General features: G+C 37.1%; 1 protein-coding gene across 1 annotated transcript in view; it reads right to left on the reverse strand.

The window, feature by feature from the left end:
- LOC145661889 (uncharacterized) overlaps nt 1-20,801 on the reverse strand; it is a 147,015-nt gene that overhangs the window by 87,597 nt on the left and 38,617 nt on the right. The window contains exon 7 of the mRNA XM_081727231.1: nt 8,393-9,566. Within this exon, the coding sequence (XP_081583357.1) occupies nt 8,393-9,566 (1,174 nt within the window). The remainder of the gene's footprint in view (nt 1-8,392; nt 9,567-20,801) is intronic.

A 20,801-nucleotide genomic window follows, 5' to 3' on the forward strand; every position in this document is an offset into this window, starting at 1 on the left:
AATGGTATCTAATATAATGATCCCAGGCCACTTTCTTCCCTCCCCATTCCATTTTTCCTCCTCCCAAATTTCCTACGTAGTGTGATCGCTGAAAGATGTCACCCAGGGCCGGATTAACTCATCTGGAGGCCCGGGGCTAGAAATAAATATATAGCCCCTGCTGACTTCGCCTAATACATTTCTGTGTAAGTACAGTAGGAAAATTAAGGGATTATGATTGATATTTTTGGTCATATTTTGTCTTATGATGATGAGCATATCTTGTATAATTCTTTTTAGACAGCAAGTTGAGAATTTGATCAGAGTGGAGGCTCCTGTCCAACCAGAGATCTGAGGCTATAGCCCTCCTAAGCCCCCCTTAATCCGGCCCTGACGTTATCTCTCATATATGACGGATTAACATGACCATAGATGCCGAAAGCCCAGAAATCTAATTCCTAATCCCTAATCTTACTCTTTTCTAAAAAATATTTTTTCATTGCAATGTCTAACAAAACTACTCGTTAAAATACTATTTCAAACATTGAATAATAAAATACGCGCTTACCTTATTCTGTTAACTGTGAAAAGGAAGTCGAAAGCACAGACGTCGAGGAAAAATGTATTCTTTTAAAGTGGAGACAGAGCGTGGGGAAAATTTTTCGTTTTAGAAGGCTACCTTAACAACAACAGTTGGTTGCTAAGTTCCAGCACGCTCCGTCGATATTCACCACCACAAATGATAATGTAAGTGTAGTTAGTTGCTCCGTTTCCACGTGAGAGCGCGCACTGGCTACAAAAATCGACCAATACCCTTTCATGTCCATTACCACGTATTTCCTATTTAGTGGTTGGGGAATTTTCTTATTTTATTTTTATTTTTTTCCAATTTTATTTTTCAGGTTGTGCTAGTAAATCCTATCGTTTATTCTAGTTCTCGCTCCGGTTTCGATGCTTTCTGTGATACTATGATCAGGGGCGGCTCTGATGCTAAGCAAACGGTTTGTTGCTCCAAAGTCAGAAACACATAGATACAATTAAAGGCCACATTCCGTAACGGTTTGCGTGAATGCAACACAAAATCTGTGTTCTGTTTTCGATAATAAGCACATTAGTTATAATTGACTTTTGCGTTTCGTTAGGCTCAGCAATATTTGCGAAGGATGGTACGGAATGACGCCGTTAATATATATCACACACTGCACATTTTAAGTAGAACTTTAATATAATAAAGTTGGATAATTATAATTGAGAATCTGCATTTCCAAACGTCTTTTAGATTTCTATTAATGCATTTTGTACTTCAGCTAAAAAAATCTTTTACATAGAAATGAATATTTGTTGTTTATTTGTACTGTACACAAATCAACACCGTTGGCATGGGTATCCATTTAGCAGTAGCGGATCTAGAAGGTAAAAGGTAAAGGGGGGGAAGGCAGCCAGAACCCAGACTGTGATAGGTGTATCATGAGTTTACCATCAACAAACTGGGGGGCTTCTAGGTCCCCCGGCTCCGGGCTAGATCTGCTACTGACTTCTAGGGAACTATATTGAAGAGGCTGTAGTCTAGAAGAGACTATAAATTATTTAGAATTGTTTTATGCGTCTCATAAGGGGAAAGAGGGGATCAAAGGGAAGAAAATTGTTTAAAATTTATGGCAAGAAGAGAATATTCTAGAAGCACCTTTCCCGGTGGGAACATTCTGTACAAAAGTGTAACAGCTTTTTCAGGCAAGCCATCCTGAGTAAGGTTTTTCTGGGTTTTCACACCAGTCAAATACCGTATTGGTACCTACCATAACGATCTCAGTCCCCCTTTTCTCCATTCCTTTGTTTCTCTCCAATGCCCCGGATATTGCGCCCCGTCGAGGGACGTCATCCCTCATACTGATGGGCTAACATGACTTTAGATGCCGAAAGATCAGAAATCTAAATCCTAATCCTAATCCTAACCCACATAGCACACTACGTCCCTGGGACGTCCCATTTTGATCCCAATCATCCCATTCAGTTCCCGGGATTATCGTCCTGAAGGATTCCCATGTAGGATGTCCACGTGACGTCAAAGATGGGACAGGAGGTCCGAGAGAAAACCAATAGACATCCCTTCGTGGTCCCGTTGAATATCCCGTATCCCGGGATATTAGCGGACATCTGAATCTCCCGCGGAAATCCTGTGGATGTCCCGGGAGCACATTCGGATAATCCCGAGCTGTCCCGTCGTCCGTTGCGGGCTCAGTCTCGGACATCCCGTGGACGTACTTGTGCCATGTGGGAAGCTATGGAAATGAAATTCGAAACATAAATTCCTCTTCAAAAGTAAGTGGTCACGTGTTCCAGTATTTCCGAAAATTGTATTTCTAAAGGGAGTAAGGTAGGTGTACACCCAGAACTTTTTCTTGGGAGGGGTCCAAAGTTTGGAGAGAATACAATAGTACAAGACACTACGTCTATGTACTATTGAACCAGTGTTATTTTACATCTGCAAAGAGGATAAGTAATTGTTAAATACAGAGTGGCCCAAAAGTAGGTACAGCCGTAGGTACAAATCAGCTCACTGTAATTTCATTGTTATCAAACATGTAGACCTAACTTCTTTATTATTTGTTGTTAATATCTTTTTAGTTATACTTTAAGCTCGGAACAGCCGAAGCAAATAATCCCACAAGCTAGAATGTTATGCTTGATCAATGCATGGGTGTATACCTACTTTTGGGCCACCCTGTACTGTTGCCTATATTCTCACAAAAAATATAGAATTTGATTGTTTTTTATAAAGAAAGCGTACAAATGAAGTGTAAGATCAACATCTATATTCTACACCAATCATTTTTTTAGTATTTTTTTTTTAAAGAAAAAGAAACTACAAATGTGTCGAGTTAACAAATTTTGGGTCCGCGCTCGGCTGACTCCCACATGCCCTGGAGTAAGGGAAACATTTCTATAATTTATCACGGTTAAAAACCTGTTTGAAATTATTTTTGGAACGCTGTTTTAATTTGGGCCAAGGTGCCTTAATATAATTTCATTTTCATTCAAATATGAATCCTAAAAAATTGACAACGGTACTGACACTCATCAGGGGGAAACGCCTGAACTGTTTTAAAGTGAATTTGGGAAGTTGGGTTGAGCTTTGTTTGTTTTGTTTTTATCATATTCTACTTTGATTGAAAGACGCATCCTAAGATAGAGAAAGATTTCAAATGTACTTTTCATTTTTCATAAATCTTATTCCTCTCGTCCGAAGGCAGTCAGTATTCTAAAGTAATTATGAACATTTATTCGTGTAAGAGTACTCTTAATTTCACATAATGGGTTTAGTTCACTAATCAAAACTCCCTTATATGTTCACACTGTCTGTCCGTGTGTCCGTCTGTCCGAGAAGCAATAAAAATCTCAAGAATTACTTGGTGAGCACCATCAATTTTGGCTAGGATGTATCAGCTCAAAATTAGGAGTTAAGTTGGTTGATAATGATAATATTGAAATCAAAAGTGAAAGAAATCAGCAATTTCCAGTTTTATTGTTGATTACTATAGACCGAAACGGTAATAGATAGCGAGAAATAGTATCTTGCAATATATTAAACGTCCCAAGAATCGCGTCTGAGCTTTGAAGTACTAAGAATCAGACGTAGTACAAAAGTTGGTTTTGTGTTTGTATTACTCCGGGACAAACCGTTAACGCCGTTTTCCACACACACAAAAAAGTCCTCGCGCGCCTGCACAGAGCCGTCAAACGTCGACCAATGATTGCCGATTGTTGGAAGCTCCACCACGACAAAGCTCCAGCCCATACCGCTTTCGTCGTGACCGCCTACCTGGTCCTTGACGCAGCCACCGTACAACCCCAATGTGAGCCCACCAAACTTTTTTTCTGTTCCCAAAGTTCAAGAGATGCCTGAAATATCACCGTTCCGATGATGTTCCGCCCTCCAACAATCTATCACAGAGTCTCTGAAAAATGTTACGGCAGCTGACTTCCAGGGAACCCTTGCAGCGTGGGAATCTCCCAGACAACTTTGAACAGTTTTAACAATGTGTACCGATCGGATCAATAATGCTTTTTATCAGACCCTGTCTCATTACTTCACGGACAAACCCCGTATCTCGTTTCTCTGAGAAAATCCCAAAGCAGTACTTTGTTTTCGATGTGAGTTCTTTACAGACGGTTTTGTCAGAAATTACTCAGGCAATTTGGTTTATATTTCATAAGCAAATGTTCCGTTAAGAAACCTACAATATGACATAAATCACTTTTCATTAAAAATTCAAAAGGTGTAGTTTACTCTAGGAGTAAGTTATTTTTGAACGATTTTATCTAAAACGACTCAGAAAATTTTATTCAAATTTCATGAATAAATGTTCTATTAAAAAGTTCATAGTATGGCATAATTTGTTAGCCATCATAAAATCCATTAAGGAGTACGAAGTGCATTCAAGTTATAACACCTCCAATTTTTTCTTCTCTGACTATAACAGATAGATTAATGCTGTTTATTTTAAAATACGCAAGCACGCGTTGTCAATGCGTGACAGAAATTGCAACATCGTACCATTCTCAACGAGTGCTCGCGTATTTTAAAATAAACAGCACGTATCTATATGTTATCAGTCCAAAGGAAAAAAATGGCGCTGCTGAGAAAAATAAATGCTTTTTTTACGTTTTCTCACAAACTGTTCAGTTAATTTTGTTGATATTAAGTAAATATATATTTCACTAACAATCCTACAGTTCGGTGTAAGTTATTTCGCATGAAAAAGTTCACAAGAGGTAGTTTACTCTTGGGGTGAGTTTACGCACCATTTTCTCAACAACGATCAAGATAATTTTGTTTACATTTTATAGAAACTCATCACAAATTATCTCATTTCCAACTCTTACGGTTAAGGTGGACTTACCTTGTGTTTATACGATTTTTTTTTCACAAAGATTCTCACGTAATTCGATATGAAGAATCGATTGGTAAAGGTTGCGCTTTCTGGAGGTGACTACATCAAGATTAATTACAGGGTCAAATTTCAAGAAAGCCCTTTCGTAATATTACGCTTCTGTGGGTTATTGCGTGCACATCCCAATGTATTTTTGAGCAGCGATAAATTCAAACTTTAATTTTGAATCGTTTTCTCTATATCTTGAATCGCTTCTAGGAATTACGCTACACAAAGCTTAATATCCTCACAAATTATTTCATCTCCGAATCTCGAAGGGGCCGCGGTGGCTCAGTAGCAGAGTATTCACCTTTGTTGTGTGTGGTCTCTGGTTCTATCCTCGCTCACGCCAAGTGAACTTTGTGGTGGACAAACACCGTGTGTGTGTTTTTTCTCGCGGTTCTCCCCTTTCCTCTCACTTTCTTAATTCTCCCATTTCATTTCTTCATTTCTCATCATCACCGTGTCCTTTAGCCTAGACGGCATAACCATAGGACGTAAAACTTAAAAAGATTTTCCAAATCTCGATTCGAAGTTATAAATTGTGAGCCTATTGAAAATAGCTGAATAGTCAACTCTTGGGTTAACTTTACATTTTTTGCTTCAATTGATATCCTTCCTTTAGCTCATAAAGAGAGTCGATTCAGTGTTATTTTGGAATACAGGTTTCATGTTCCACCATATGACATTTTATATAGGTCACCTCCATATGTGCAACGGAAACCTATCTAGAACAAAGTTATCTTTAGTTTTGCGTATATGCAAATATAGATTAACTATTCTCAGAACTAATTCTAAAAATCGATAATGAACTTGACATTTTCAATGTTATGAACATAAAAAACTCCCTGTCATAATATTCTCCCCCCCCCCCCCTGAGCATTCTTTTAGCATGGTGTTGCAAGAACTCACATGTCCAGTGTCAATAAGCACGGAGAGGGCAATCAATACATTATAAACAAACAATGTTTTGCGTGTTAGAGTTGCAAAGCCACGCCAAGCATTAGCACGAATTAGATAACACATTCCAATGTCATGTTTACTCTTAAAGAGAAGTGCATTTTATTGCTGCTTTACACGTCTATTGTCTCACTTGTCAGTGTATGTAGGTCATTAGTGCCATTTCTTTAATAATAATTTATTGTAAATTCTCACGGCTGACATTATCAAAAAGAAGAAATGTGCACAATCTTGCTTGTCTCTTTGTAAAATACAATGTTAGGACCATTATAGAAGTATATAGCTTGTAGTTTTCTTTGCATATTTACCGGGTTTCACCAAGGAATCATAAAATCGATAATTAAATTTTTGACGCAACTCAGGTTCTAGGGATCACGGTGGTTCAGTGGTAGACCGCTTATCTTTGGTGGGTGGAGTCCTTGGTTCGATCCCCATTCAAAAATGTTTGTGTTGGACAACACCGTGTCCGTGGGATTTCTCGAGGTACTCCCGCTTTTTCTCCCACATTCTTGTTTCACCGATTCTACCATCATCACTCACTTGCCTTGATCATCCGTCTCCCTTAGCCTAACAAGCATGTGATCATCCGTCTCCCTTAGCCTAATCGTAGAACGTTAAACTGAGATTTCATTTGATTGTTTCTTTCCATTACAATTCGTTCCCTTAAATCCTAGGCTAGTCGAGAAAGCTGTAGCGAACGCGGCCAAAGTGGCTATTCAGTAATTTTACTTTCACCAGATGTGTAAATCATATTGTGAGCCAGTCAGGGTTTCCAGGTCTTTTTGCCAGGTCCAGGTGTGTAATAGCAAAGTTGCAATACTCTGCACAAACCATCTTCCAAGCAGCTGTTTCTTGCTACAATCCCTTTCCCTGGCAACACGTCTTTCCTTTTTTCCTTCCTTTTGAAATCTTTTAAACAGCAGGCGGTCTATTATTCCGACCCGCACCAAATACGCTCGAGCTGACGTTTTCTCAGCGATTTTATTGCTTTCGCGTTTATGATTAGCCATCTACATTTAAATACATGGTCAGCGTATTCCAAGAGTACGCATGAACAATAAATACGCTTTGCGATCGCCTCAAATAGCCGGGTACTTAGCCTATAGAACAAAACAGCAGGACTTCAAACTGAAAATCTTTCTCTAACCATGCAGGCAAGAAAAGAACATAGTGCGTTTTGTACGGCACATACTATACACTACAAGAAATCTATTTTTGTCTTTCCTTGTGGCCTTCCTAATTTTGATATAGAAAAAATAAAATATCCCTACCAACTTCTATATCAGTTAAGAATAATAAGTTTTATATACGTTAAGAGGAGAATCATATCAGACGTGATACAATGGTTTTTGCCCTGCCCAACTACCAGTTTCCATCTCTTAATAACAGTTTTGTGAGCAATAACTCCATCGTCAAATCACATTTTGGTGGTTTCTGTGACGTGTTGGTTGCGTTTTTGTTTCGAGGAAACGAAAACGAGATTTGTGAGAGATTGTTGAGTTGTTGGAAATGATGATGATAACTCCCCCTTCCTTCCTTCCCCTTTAAAATTTACACACAAACACACTAATCTGTGTGTATGTGACTCATACTATTATGGTCATTTCAATAAAATTACAGACGCCAACCGCAATGGAAATAGATATAAAACAAGAAAAACTCCAAATTGTTGAGGTCAATGATTTCTTTATGTTTTGAACAATAACGGAACGAAATCAGGTAAAGCACAAAAGTTAGGACTTACTTCAATACTAATCCTACTCCGTTGTGCACCTTTCCCTTGTTTGCACCGTCATCCAATTTTGGAATATATACGTAGCTGTACTATCAAGAATTAAATACCTTGACATTCGGGGTAGTTACAGAACCATTTTATTGGAGGTAAACCGTTGTTGATTTACAACGGTATGTTGTATTCTTTATCGTATACTTGTATTCTCTTCGAGCAATAGTTGGTTTATAAATATACAATCCTGTTTATTTTATAGAGGAAGTAAAAGAAGAAAATAACGTACGATTAATATATATATATATATATATATATATATATATATATATATTAATAAAATAATTGAATGTTGATACGTAACTAAGAACGACGAATTGAAGGTTGTCATAGAAACAAACAAACAAGATATAATGTTATGTAATGTCATAGTCTCGCTGTTATGTTGTATGTGAGCTAATGTTTAACGAAGCTTCAAAAAGATAATAAAAGATTTAACAAGGTAATATAGAGTCGGTCAATTTTACTACTTTACGAACCATATTTGTTATATTTAAATGGTGCCGAAATGTCGGGAAACTGTGATTTAGATTAGAAGAATAGTAAATCTTTATCACCATTGACCGAGACGTAAATTTTACTTTGCTTCGTAGTGGAACTAAAATATACAGGAGCGTAAAAATGAGTGTCCCGAGAAATGATTCTATTGCGAATACAGATACGGAAGATGGAACGAATACCCTTCTGAAAATGTGATTAATAGAATGCCACAAGAAACAACCCAATCGAACGTTACCTTGGAAGTAATCTTTCAACAGATGAAACAAATACAACAACAAATGCAACAAAATAATCACATGAACCAACGATTGGAACAAATGCAACAAGGAGGTGATGAACAAAATAATCACATGAACCAACGATTGGAACAAGTGCAACAACGAGATGATGAACAAAATAATCACATGAACCAACGATTGGAACAAATGCAACAACAAGATGATGAACAAAATAATTACATGAACCAACGATTGGAACAAATGCAACAACGAGATGATGAACAAAATAATCATATGAACCAACGATTGGAACAAATGCAACAACGAGATGATGAACAAAATAATCACATGAACCAACGATTGGAACAAATGCAACAACGAGATGATGAACAAAATAATCACATGAACCAACGATTGGTACAAATGCAACAACGAGATGATGAACAAAATAATCACATGAACCAACGATTGGAACAAATGCAACAACAAGATGATGAACAAAATAATCACATGAACCAACGATTGGAACAAATGCAACAACGAGGTGATGAACAAAATAATCACATGAACCAACGATTGGACCAAATGCAACAACGAGATGATGAACAAAATAATCACATGAACCAACGATTGGACCAAATGCAACAACGAGGTGATGAACAAAATAATCACATGAACCAACGATTGGAACAAATGCAACAACGAGGTGATGAACAAAATAATCACATGAACCAACGATTGGAACAAATGCAACAACGAGATGATGAACAAAATAATCACATGAACCAACGATTGGAACAAATGCAATAACGAGATGATGAACAAAATAATCACATGAACCAACGATTGGACCAAATGCAATAACGAGATGATGGACAAAATAATCACATGAACCAACGATTGGAACAAATGCAACAACGAGGTGATTAACAAAATAATCACATGAACCAACGATTGGACCAAATGCAACAACGAGATGATGGACAAGATAATCACATGAACCAACGATTGGACCAAACGCAACAACGAGGTGATGAACAAAATAATCACATGAACTAAGGATTGGACCAAATGCAACAACGAGGTGATGAACAAAATAATCACATGAACCAACGATTGGACCAGATGCAACAACGAGGTGATGAACGGTGGAAACAAGTGCAACAACAAAGCAATTACCTGAACCAACGACTGGACCAGATGCAACAGCGAATTGAGGAACGGTGGGAACAAATGCAAATGCAAAATAAAGACGATTTTATGCAATTATCTGAACAAATTGACCGACTCTAAATTACCTTGTTAAATCTTTTATTATCTTTTTGAAGCTTCGTGAAACATTAACTCACATACAACATAACAGCGAGACTATGACATTACATGACATTATATCTTGTTTGTTTGTTTCTATGACAACCTTCAGTTCGTCGTTCTTAGTTACGTATCAACATTCAATTATTTTATTAAATATATATATATATATATATATATATATATATATATATATATATATATATATATATATATATATATATATATATATATATATATATATATATATATATATATATATATATATATATATATATATAATCTTACATTATTTTCTTCTTTTTCTTCCTCTATAAAATAAACTAGATTGTATATTTATAAACCAACTATTGCTCGAAGAGAATACAAGTATACGATAAAGAATACAACATACCGTTGTAGATTAACGTATGTAACTGAGTACCCAGTGACGTAATTAAGTGAGGGAAACGATGATTGTATCCCGGGCGCCAGATTAGGGAGCGCAAAACTGGGCAAAAATTTATGTTCACTATAAGGCAAGGAAAGGAGTTTTAGCAAACTAGAGATCATAAAAAAAAAATTACCTCAGAAACTCAACGGGACAACAACGACTCATCAATCTTAGGACCATATCTTTATAGAGCATAAGTTAGCTTAGATGCGTTGATTTTGAGTTTAACATGACTTTCAGTAAAATAAACACACTGCTGAACAAGACTGAACTTATTTAATATAAAAACACATTTACACGTGACGTTTCGATCTTCCAGCCAAGATCCTCATCAGACGTACATTCCATGATAAGGATCTTGGCTAGAAGATCGAAACGTCACGTGTAAATGTGTTCTTATATTAAATAAGTTCAGTCTTGTTCAGCAGTGTGTTTATTTTTCTGATTTGATTTGCAAGACGTATGACTATGATTGTGTGTCAGTGATTTTCAGTAATGAAGCTATATGATACGGGACCTACTGATTAACGTGGAATCCGAACCACATGAGCTCAAGCCGGGAAACGAACCGGGGTCTCTCACGTCAAAGAAAAGCGTAAGTTAGCTTCAAAGCTATCTTTTGAGGACATTGTAAAAACCTTTGCCGCCAAAAGAGCCTTCAAAGTTAAATTTTAGTTCCAGCTTTTTGTGTTTTCATTTAACTTAACATCGATTTAAGAGATATGCAAAATGTCCGAGTATAATACTTGGAACAACAGCTTGACTGTTTGTCATAATTAAATATTCTATTCTAAAGCAACGGACTTTTGATTCATTCTACATATATGCACATTCCGATATAATTCCGAAAACACTTCTGATTTGCAGTTATGATTAGACTATAAAAATACTGTATGTTAAGTATGATACTCTCAGTTTATTTGGCAACCAAATAATAATTAGTTGGAGATAAATGGAATAGGACAGTGGTTCTCAAACTTTCCTATAACGCAGACCCCTTGTTCATTCGGAGAGTGATCTGCGGACCCCTAGCAATGCTATCTGAAATTTCATATGGTTTTAAAAAAAATATTGCATTATTTTTCTTGATCATTTTCTTGTTAGTAGTAATTCTAATTAGTATATGCCATCTATTCTAAAGATACATAATTGTTTCCTAGTGAACGAAATTTCAATTGGAAATACAGTAATTTTCAAGACTTTGAAAAGCAATGTCTTTTTTTTTTTTTTTTGGTAGGGAAATCCACTTGATGAATTCTTAAATGTGGGGTCACTAATATGAGGAATTAAATTCTTTGTGTTTTTCCATAATTGCATTGAAAACTGGAATAAGTTTTGTCACCATCAATCTTAGATTCGATTCCCCACATTAAGACTATTTCGTTTTAAGGTTTTAATACTGCAAAGGGCGGAAAAGGTCTGTTCATGTAAGTAAGTGGTAGGAAAAGGCATCAAATGTTGCAATGCCTTTTTTTAGACAGTTCTTCATACTCACAGCGCACACGCAACCAAACGCTACAAAGTTCATTTTCTTTGAAAACGTTTTCTCATGAAGCATCGCAGGATAGTTCAAATAGCAATTCTTCTTCTGTGTTAGAGAGATTCATACCTCGTACGTCATGGATTTCTGCTTTAGTAAAATGATTTCCAATCCAACCATTACGAGGTTGTGGGACAGGGAAATATTCTCGAAAACTTGCAACTAATGCTTTCAAGTGTCCTATAAGCGTTTTGTGCATTTCAGCAGAAAGTTTTTTGCCTGAAGAATCAATGAAACCCTTTGAGACTGGAAATGATGAATAGTTATTGTTTTGTACTCGTACTGCCCATAGCTGTAGTTTCTTAAACTTAAAAAGTACTTCTTGCATAACTACTGTTAGTTCTATTTTATTAAATAACACATTTCAATTTTTAGCCGTTGTGGACCCCATTTTGGGAATCACTGGAATAGGAGAATTACTGTGTGATGCCAACATCAAATGTAGCGGGAAGCGTTTTGGTTTGGTTAGTCAAGAGGGGGGGGGAGAGGGAGCTGAGGCGAGTTCTTACCCTGGGTGACAACTAACCTAGCTGCGTCGCTGTGAATATCTGTGTAATTTGTCACCAGTGACGGCTCTTGAGGGAAGTCATATTGATAAAATTTAAACTTTTTATCACTTCAAACTAATTGTGGCCACGAGACGAGACGAAACAAGGCGACAAGTAATGTTTTCTAAAAATCCCGCTTCCTCTTGTAAAATTTGTAGAAGCCTCGTCTTGTCTTGATTATCAAAGGATTCTTTCGTGGGTTGTCTCAAAAATTTCTCGTCTTGCTTTGTAAATTTATGAACTTCTTATTTGAATGTAATATTGGTAGAATTTTACAATTAGTAAAAGGAGATTAAAGTGTCATACAGAGATAACTGTTTAATAATTAGCATTAATTAGGATTAGGAATTAGATTTCTGGGCTTTCGGCATCTATGGCCATGTTAGCCCGTCACGTATGAGGGATGATGTCTCTCGGCGATCACATTATCCGAGGAAAGGGAAGGAAGAAAAGATTGTGGAAAGAAGAAAGCGGCCTGGAACCTATATGTCAGATACCATCCCGGCATTCGCCTGGTATGAATGAGGAAAACCCGGGAAAACCTCACTCCGGATGGCTGGCCTGGAAAATGGTTTTACACTTTTCAACCGAGTGTCCCCACCGGGAATCGAACCCGAGACCGCTTGCACCAAACTAGCATTAATTGAGAAAAAGATAGCTACGTATCCTTAGGTTGTTTAACTAATGTTCATACTCATAATGAATTTAACTCAAAAATTTCATTTCATTTTCATAATGAATTTAAACATAAAAGTCGTTCACAGCACAGACCTACTATCGACTGATTTTAGAAAACCAAATTTTCGGAGTGTAATGAAATACAAAGAAGAAGAAGGAGAAGAAGAAGACTAAACTTTTGATCTCGTACAAGATCATACAGGAAGCTCATGAAACTTCTCGCCTCATAACAAATTTAAAAGCGTTCTGTCGTGGTTAACAATACTTCAAAATTCATTAATAAATAATTTACTATTTTTGTACATTAAAAAACTAGAATAATAAGTAAGTTTTCTTTACCCTTAGTGGAAGCGATAAAAATTTAAATTTTGTCGATTTGACTTTCCTCAACAGCCGCCATTGTTTGAAATCATAATTACTCGATTCTTGTGTATGTGGCATCCCTAACCCCAGTTTTTAATCTATCTCTTTATTTCAGCTCTCTACCTTTTCCTCCTTTCTAATAATGGCTACATTTCTCCTGCCCCACTACTAAAGAAGAAATCCCATTTATACTGACTGTGAGTGCTCACTGAATTGCGACAACCCCTCCACACAAGAAAGTATGGCCAGTAGCCGAGCTGATTACATGACCACCCCGACTCAGGGGCGCAATTTAAGGGCCCGCAGACCCTGCATTGCAGGGGGCCCGAAGCCATCAAGGGGCACCAAATCGTGAAGTGGGACGTAGAGAAGAAGCCCATTTTACGCTATCTGCGGGAGGGTCCCCAAGCCTTTAGTTACGCCACTACCCCGACTGTTAGTATTACAGAGAAAGAACACAGCATTATCCATAGGGTTAATGTCAGCACAATTGAAGAAACTTGGGAAGGTAACGAAATTTTACTCATTGGAATCTCCAAATCTTCTTTAAAATTTTCTAACAACGCTATTACATATGCGGGCAATACTAACTTCATTTTGTCATTTGATTTTGAATTTAGCGTTCCATTTCAGCAGCGAGACTATATAAGACGTTGGCCTAAAGCCTTCGTGGGATCCGAACCTCATGAGCTCTTCCGGGAATAGAACCCAGGCCTCCCAAGACAAGGCGGGTAAGCAAACCACTAAGTCACGAGGAAGGTTTAATTTTTGAGGGGGAAGGAGAGGGAGAATTCTACAACTTTGAAGGGAAAATTTTCATTCCGTAACATGTATGGATAAAACACTGCTTTAACTAACAGTTCTATAAATTATTGAAGGTAAATATTGTTTCCCTTAGGATAAGCTACATACCGGTACATCAGATGTTAATGGAAAGTCAGTTTCCTTAACAAGACGTTATATAGTCATTAATAGTACGTTAAATTTAAAGATCATTGGTTGAGGCCACGGAGGCTCAGTGGTAGAGCGCTTACCTCTGAAGCGTGGGTTCCCTGGTTCGAACCCCGGCCAAGTAAGTTTGTGGTAAACAACACCGTGTCCGTGGATTTTCTCTGGGCACTTTCGTTTCCTCTCACTTTCTCATTCCACGAATTCTAGCATCATAATTCACTTGCTTTAATCATCGTCTCCCTTAACATAAAGGGTTCGATTCCCGGCGAAGAGCTCATGTGGTTCGGATTCCACGTTAATCAGTAGGTCTAGGGATGCGCACGAGACGAGTCGAGACAGGATTTTCCTGACAAAATTCGAGTCGAGACACGGCTCTTCCAATAGAAAAATATACATTTTTCGAGTCGCGACATCACTTTTACAGCGCATTTTCGAGACGAGACAGCCACAAATCTTGTCTCGTGCGCATCCCTAAGCAGGTCCACGTCTCAAATAGCCTCGCTGCTGAACGGAACGTTAAACTCAAAATCAACTCAACTTAGTATAAAGGGCACAATTGTAGTATGTTAAACTGAAAAAAAAAAGACTTAAAAGTCATTGGTTAGACTTAGCATTAAAACGATTCTTTCCTGTAAATTTGAAGAGTTATACATTCCCTCCCAAACATTAAAATAATAATGATAATAGCAACATTCTGTCATAGTAATATGAATTAGGTCACCCAATGATATGCAGCCTTTAAATTGAATATCCATTGCATTTTACTGATTCTAAATAGGATAATGGTGTCAAATCAATAACGCTTTTGATTACGTCACTTTTCATGCCAGTTTGTCCGAGCAAATAATATGCATTATTTAGTACAAGGCCACAACCCACTCAATGAATGGGGTTGGGCGTCACGCAAATTATAAAAGGCGACATTTTAAATTTTCATCTGTATTTGTCACATGAATATTGATCAAATTACGTGAATTATTTCACGTGAAAATTAAGTAGGAGAAAGGATTGGAAAACACAGTAGTTGAATTGTTTAAGATTAGCTGTAATTTCATTTTGTGTAGAGTATAATGTATAAATGCTCTTTCAGCCCTCCCGATTATGTTGTGGCAAGCGCGCACGCCTTAAGTGTACCATAACAGGTTTGATTCCTAGTGGAAGAAGTTTGAAATTGAATACATTATGGTAGTTCGAATTCTACGACATAGGTCTACTAGAGTGTTGCCAGATATGACGATTTAAAAGTAGGGAAGTTGTGCTCAGGACGGCATAAAGAGAGGAAGGACGTAAATATTGTATAATCTTTTTCAATATTTTCTTTCATTATTTTACTCGAGATTTCTTCATAGTTTGTTATTGAAATACTTACCAACATATTCACATTTTATTGTCCTAACAAACCAATATATGTTGATAGTAAAGTAGTTTAGATTAATCGAGCTCCTGGGCCTTCAGAATTTCATGTCACGCTTCCCCCCTCCTCGTTACGAAATATTGGCTAAACGAACCAATATATATTCCAGTAAAATAGTTTAGAATGATCGAGCCCCTGGTATGATGACCACAGTATTTCATGTCACGGACCCCCCCTTCACGAAATCCTGGCTACGTCCTTGTGTGAGACCATAAACTGAAAGATTGCATTTTTATTTTATTTCATTTTTGGTAAATGTTTATTTTTGCACTTAAAACCCGAAACATCTCCTTGCGCACGCCACTGCACATGTCAACTAATATTCCCATCTTTAAAAGAACCGTCAGTTTCAAAGAGTTAAATTCTTGGACAGAAACCTAAAATTGGATAACCTTAAAAGGAAATATACAGCGCGGAACTTAGCCATACGACATAAGACAGGACTAAACGAGGAAAATACCATTGTAAACTCTGGCTCCATGGAACAACAATTACGTAACTGCAAACCAGGAAGAAAAGAAGAATGAATAGAAGGAACAAGCGGGGAGTTAACTTTCATGACATGAAATCTGCATAATAAAACACATTTTGCAAATAGTTCGTGTGTGTCCTTGAGTTCACAGTGATTATATTGCATCTGACTGAGCGCCTGACTCGTCGGGGAAGTAGGCTCAACTATTTGTGTGCAAGTGAATCGAAGAACATTGTCTGCAAGATTTCCCGAGAGATATTTTTCATACTTAATATATATATATATATATAATATATATATATATATATATATATATATATATATATATATATATATATATATATATATATATATATATATATATATATATATATATATATATATATATATAAAAGATATAAAAGAAAAGAACTGGTTATGACTGGTTGGAATTTATTGAAGCACTCGGAAAAATAAGTAAAGAATGAAGAAGTAAGCTTTCAGAAAGAAGCAAATCGTATTTTGTGGGTTGATCAACGAAGAAGACTCACCATTGGTTCGTGTGGGTTGGATTGTTGTAGTATATGAATTATAAACGTGTAGAATACAAAACAAGCAATGGAATAGTTCGAAATGTGGGTTTGGAGAAGAATGTAGAAAACTAGCTGGGCGGAAAGAAAGATCAATGAAAAATGTGAGGAATAGTTGATGAGAGAAAACAGTACCACAAATGATTAAAAAGGGGCAGGAAAGTATTCAGGACCTTATCTGAAATAAAAAAATAAAGCTCGTTAATCCTAGTTGAAGCAAGGTGACCAGAACTTTTACTTTCTAAAACGGGACGCATACAAATCGTCGCCGGGGGGGGGGGGGAGGAGTGAATTCTACATTGCATTTTGGGACTCAGCAGTGTTTTCAATTTACAAAATACACAAGTAAGAATGATAACACAGTGTTTCTAACTTAAGTATACCTAACAATACTTTTAACTACTTGAACACTCAGAATTCCCACTCAATTCCCACTTGAACCACAGAACACTCTATTCTCATTTGAATATTCAGAAGTTCTAGGCACGGCTGAACCTTTTCAATGAGTGTTGATACGGAAGAGTGTAGAATTTACATTGATCATTTATATTTTGAATAATAATTACCGGACACCTGAGTCATTTTTGCTTAAAAACGGGACATTTAGGCGTCCCGTTTGAGAATCAGAGAAAAAAACGGGACAAGGGTTGAAAATAAGGAACTGTCCAGGGTAAAACGGGACGTCTGGTCACCTTGAGTTGAAGACAAGGTGAGGGGGGGATAAAGGAAGAAGGCTAGGACAGTTATGTGAGGTACCATCCCGACATTTGCCTGGTTGGAGTGAAGAAAGCCTCACTCAGGATGGCTAGCCTGAAAAAACTTTTACATTTGTTCGACCGAGTGTCTCCACCGAGAATCGAACCCGGGACTACTTTCTCCTTCCCCAATCTGCGATCGCCGAGGGACATCATCCCTCACATCTGATAGAGTAACGTAGTCATAGATCACGAAAGTCCATAAATCTAGCTCATAATCTTAATCGTTCCAATTTGCTGAAAAATTGTTTCTATAGAAACAAATGATTTCACTTATAGCAATCCTGGAGCAGAAAATAAAATAGTTTTGTTGACGTCAATTCTCTGTACATTCTTTTGATAAGACGTAAGCGTTCAATTTAATAATGGATCGTTTATCATGTTATGCCCCCATAACTTTTAAACTAACAGGTATAAAACGCTGGAATTTCTTATCATACAAATATCAATAGGGGGACATTGTACTCTACTATAGTCAGATTAATAGTGGTGCCAGTCCAACACAAAATTGTAGCTTTTATTTCAATTTACACTATGTCATGTTTTCACATATTCCAGTTCTATATGTAAAACAAAAATTCAAAATACCACACATGTTATAGAATGTTTCAAAGGACGCTACAGTATCACAAACAGTGGAATACAGTCAAACTTTTGAGGCTTCAACGACACTAATAATACAGGGTGCGGCACGTAAAACCGGCCCGTCGTAATATTCTGGTATATTGTGTTTTTGGCAACACTTAAATAATCTACCTTCCTACCAAGAGATGGCGTGTCGAGGTCGGGTCGACTTACGTGACCTGCAGCAGTCACGTGCAGCCGCAGCCAGTGAAACTTGTCGAAACCAGTTGAGAAAAAGGCCTCGTTGTGTTAAGCCGGGTGAGTGTCAGTGTGTGATAATGCCGTATTCGATACCCGAGCGTGTTGCCATTGTTGAAGGGTTCATTCTCACTGGATCTTTTGTGAAAACAAATAATTTGTTTCGGGAGAAATTTCCAGGACGTTCTGTGCCAGCAAAAAGCACCATTCAGGAATTGATTGAAAAATGGTGGCGTACAGGATCGGTTTAAAATGCTCCCAGGAACAGACGACCATCTGTCTGCACACCTGAATTAAAGATGCAGGTGGAGGAGATAATGACAAGAAGTCCTCGAAAGTCAACCAGGAGATTGAGTCAACAGGTTCATGCGAGTGAGAGAAGTTGCAGACGTGTTTTAAGGGGACTGAAGTTAAAACCGTACAGGATAAGTGTTGTGCAAGAACTGAAGGAGCCTGACCTGCAGAAGAGGGTGCATTTCTGTTTACACCAGAGAGGACAATCAGCAATGGCTTGTGGCCTCCTCGGTCACCAGACTTGTCCACGTGTGACTTTTACTTATGGGGACTGTTAAAGGGAAGAGTATACGAAACAAATCCACACACAATTGAAGAACTCAAGACCAGGATCCAGGATGTCACCAATAGCATTACAACACAAGAACTGACAAGGGGATATATGAATCTCCTCAATCGTGCTCACATGTGTGTTGAAGTGGGCGGAGGACACTTTCAGCACCTGCTGTGAAGGTGAGTAGTCATATTCAATACATTATATTTCATTTATGTGTTGTAGTTAATCATATTCAATACATTACATTTCATTTTATGTGTTCACTTTACGGGCCGGTTTTACGTGCCGCACCCTGTACAAGTAAGACGGGGTAATGGGTATCCAAAGTACCCTAGTGTCCAATAGTACAGTCATTATGTGATGTATTTTGCACAAATAGAAATAAAGTTACAGGAAATTTGACTTTTTTCGAAGTACACTCATGTCCAAAATGATTGTCGCATATCTATAACTGTCTTCTTGTAAGAATATAATTTGATAGTGATTTTGTAGGGTACTTTTAATACTGATACTGTCTATAATCAGGAAATGTATATTTGTGGTAAATTTCATAGGAATAGAATTATAAATACGAAAATTAGAATGAGTAAAACAAAATGTTGCTAAATGGACAAGAAACGTCTATTTTATTGTTCTTATTTACTGATTTTCTCACATGAAATTTACCACATACATGTCTTTGCCGATTATACACATACTAACATTATAAGAAATACCTGGCGAATTCGTTATCAAATTATATTCCTACAACAACATATTTATAGACATGCAACAATAATTTTGGACATAAGCTTACATTATTTCGAGAAAAGTGTTTAGATAAATATCACATCTAAATAAGTAGATAGTTTTCAATAGACATAAAGACATGTATATACATGTAGTATAAGAGGATTCAGCTGCTCTTCCCGCCGAAACTAAATCACGTGACTGGAACCTGTGGTACCGTCACTCACAGTAATTCGGGTAGACCGAATTACTGAAAATAAGAACGAATCAAATTATTCAGAGCGCGTGGGTTTGATAGAGTTAGCCATGATACAATTAGCTACTGCCAGTAGCAGACGATGCGATTAGTTACGACTGCAACCGTCAGGGTGACCGATATCACTTTCGTTGCATTGTGGGAACGATATGGATTTCAATTGTCTGTATAGTGGTGCATCAGGATGACCAGTGTGTAAATACCTAAAAATTTGTTAGCTGCAAAACGTGTTTTATTTGAAAATAATAATTAAAAAAAATTTTACACCTACTAACCGCACTTCAGTGAATTTGCAAATGTATAGTCTAGGACATGTAGTATTTTTCAAAGTACTTTTCGGGTAGCTACCTGAAAGCCTAGAATTCCGATAGAGGTGTCCAATTTTTTTTTTTAAATCGGGAAAAATCTCTAATGTATGGATCGTGCCATTTATAATTCTAAAACTTGATTTATTTTAGAGACAATGAAAGGCGAAGCATGAAGTCGAAGTAATTAGGATACAAGTAACGGCTTCCTAAATGGTAATGAAATTTTAGAAGGGTTAAAGCAGTGTTAATTTCCGGAGTTCAAGATGGCGGAATGATGTGATCTCTATATATCAAATTTTATTGTTCATTTTTGCCAGACACTATTTATATATAAAAATTCTTTTTAAGAATTTTAACTATATTTACACGTGCTATGAAGACACATCAATACTTTTCACTAAAATTCCTCTGTCTCTTAACTTCTCTTCTTATGTCATGGAACCACAGTAACACTGAGCTGCGATAAATTAAACAACTGAAAACAAGTTATACATAATACTGTCCTTAATATCGGCATTTATTCCGAAGTTGGTCATCCGTCTGGTTCTCCACCGAAAGGGTAATAAAAGCTATAAATCTTTAAAATTTTTCAACTTTTACTTTGTTTACCTGTTTGCTTGTCTTATCTCGCAAAGTGGGGAAAGGTTAGGTTGGGAAGACTCTAGACCACAGGTCCCCCATATAGGTTAATAGTTAGGATGGTTCC

The sequence above is a fragment of the Thermobia domestica genome, chromosome 10, assembly GCF_964235325.1.
Source record: "Thermobia domestica chromosome 10, izTheDome1.hap1.1, whole genome shotgun sequence".
Lineage (NCBI taxonomy): Eukaryota > Metazoa > Arthropoda > Insecta > Zygentoma > Lepismatidae > Thermobia > Thermobia domestica.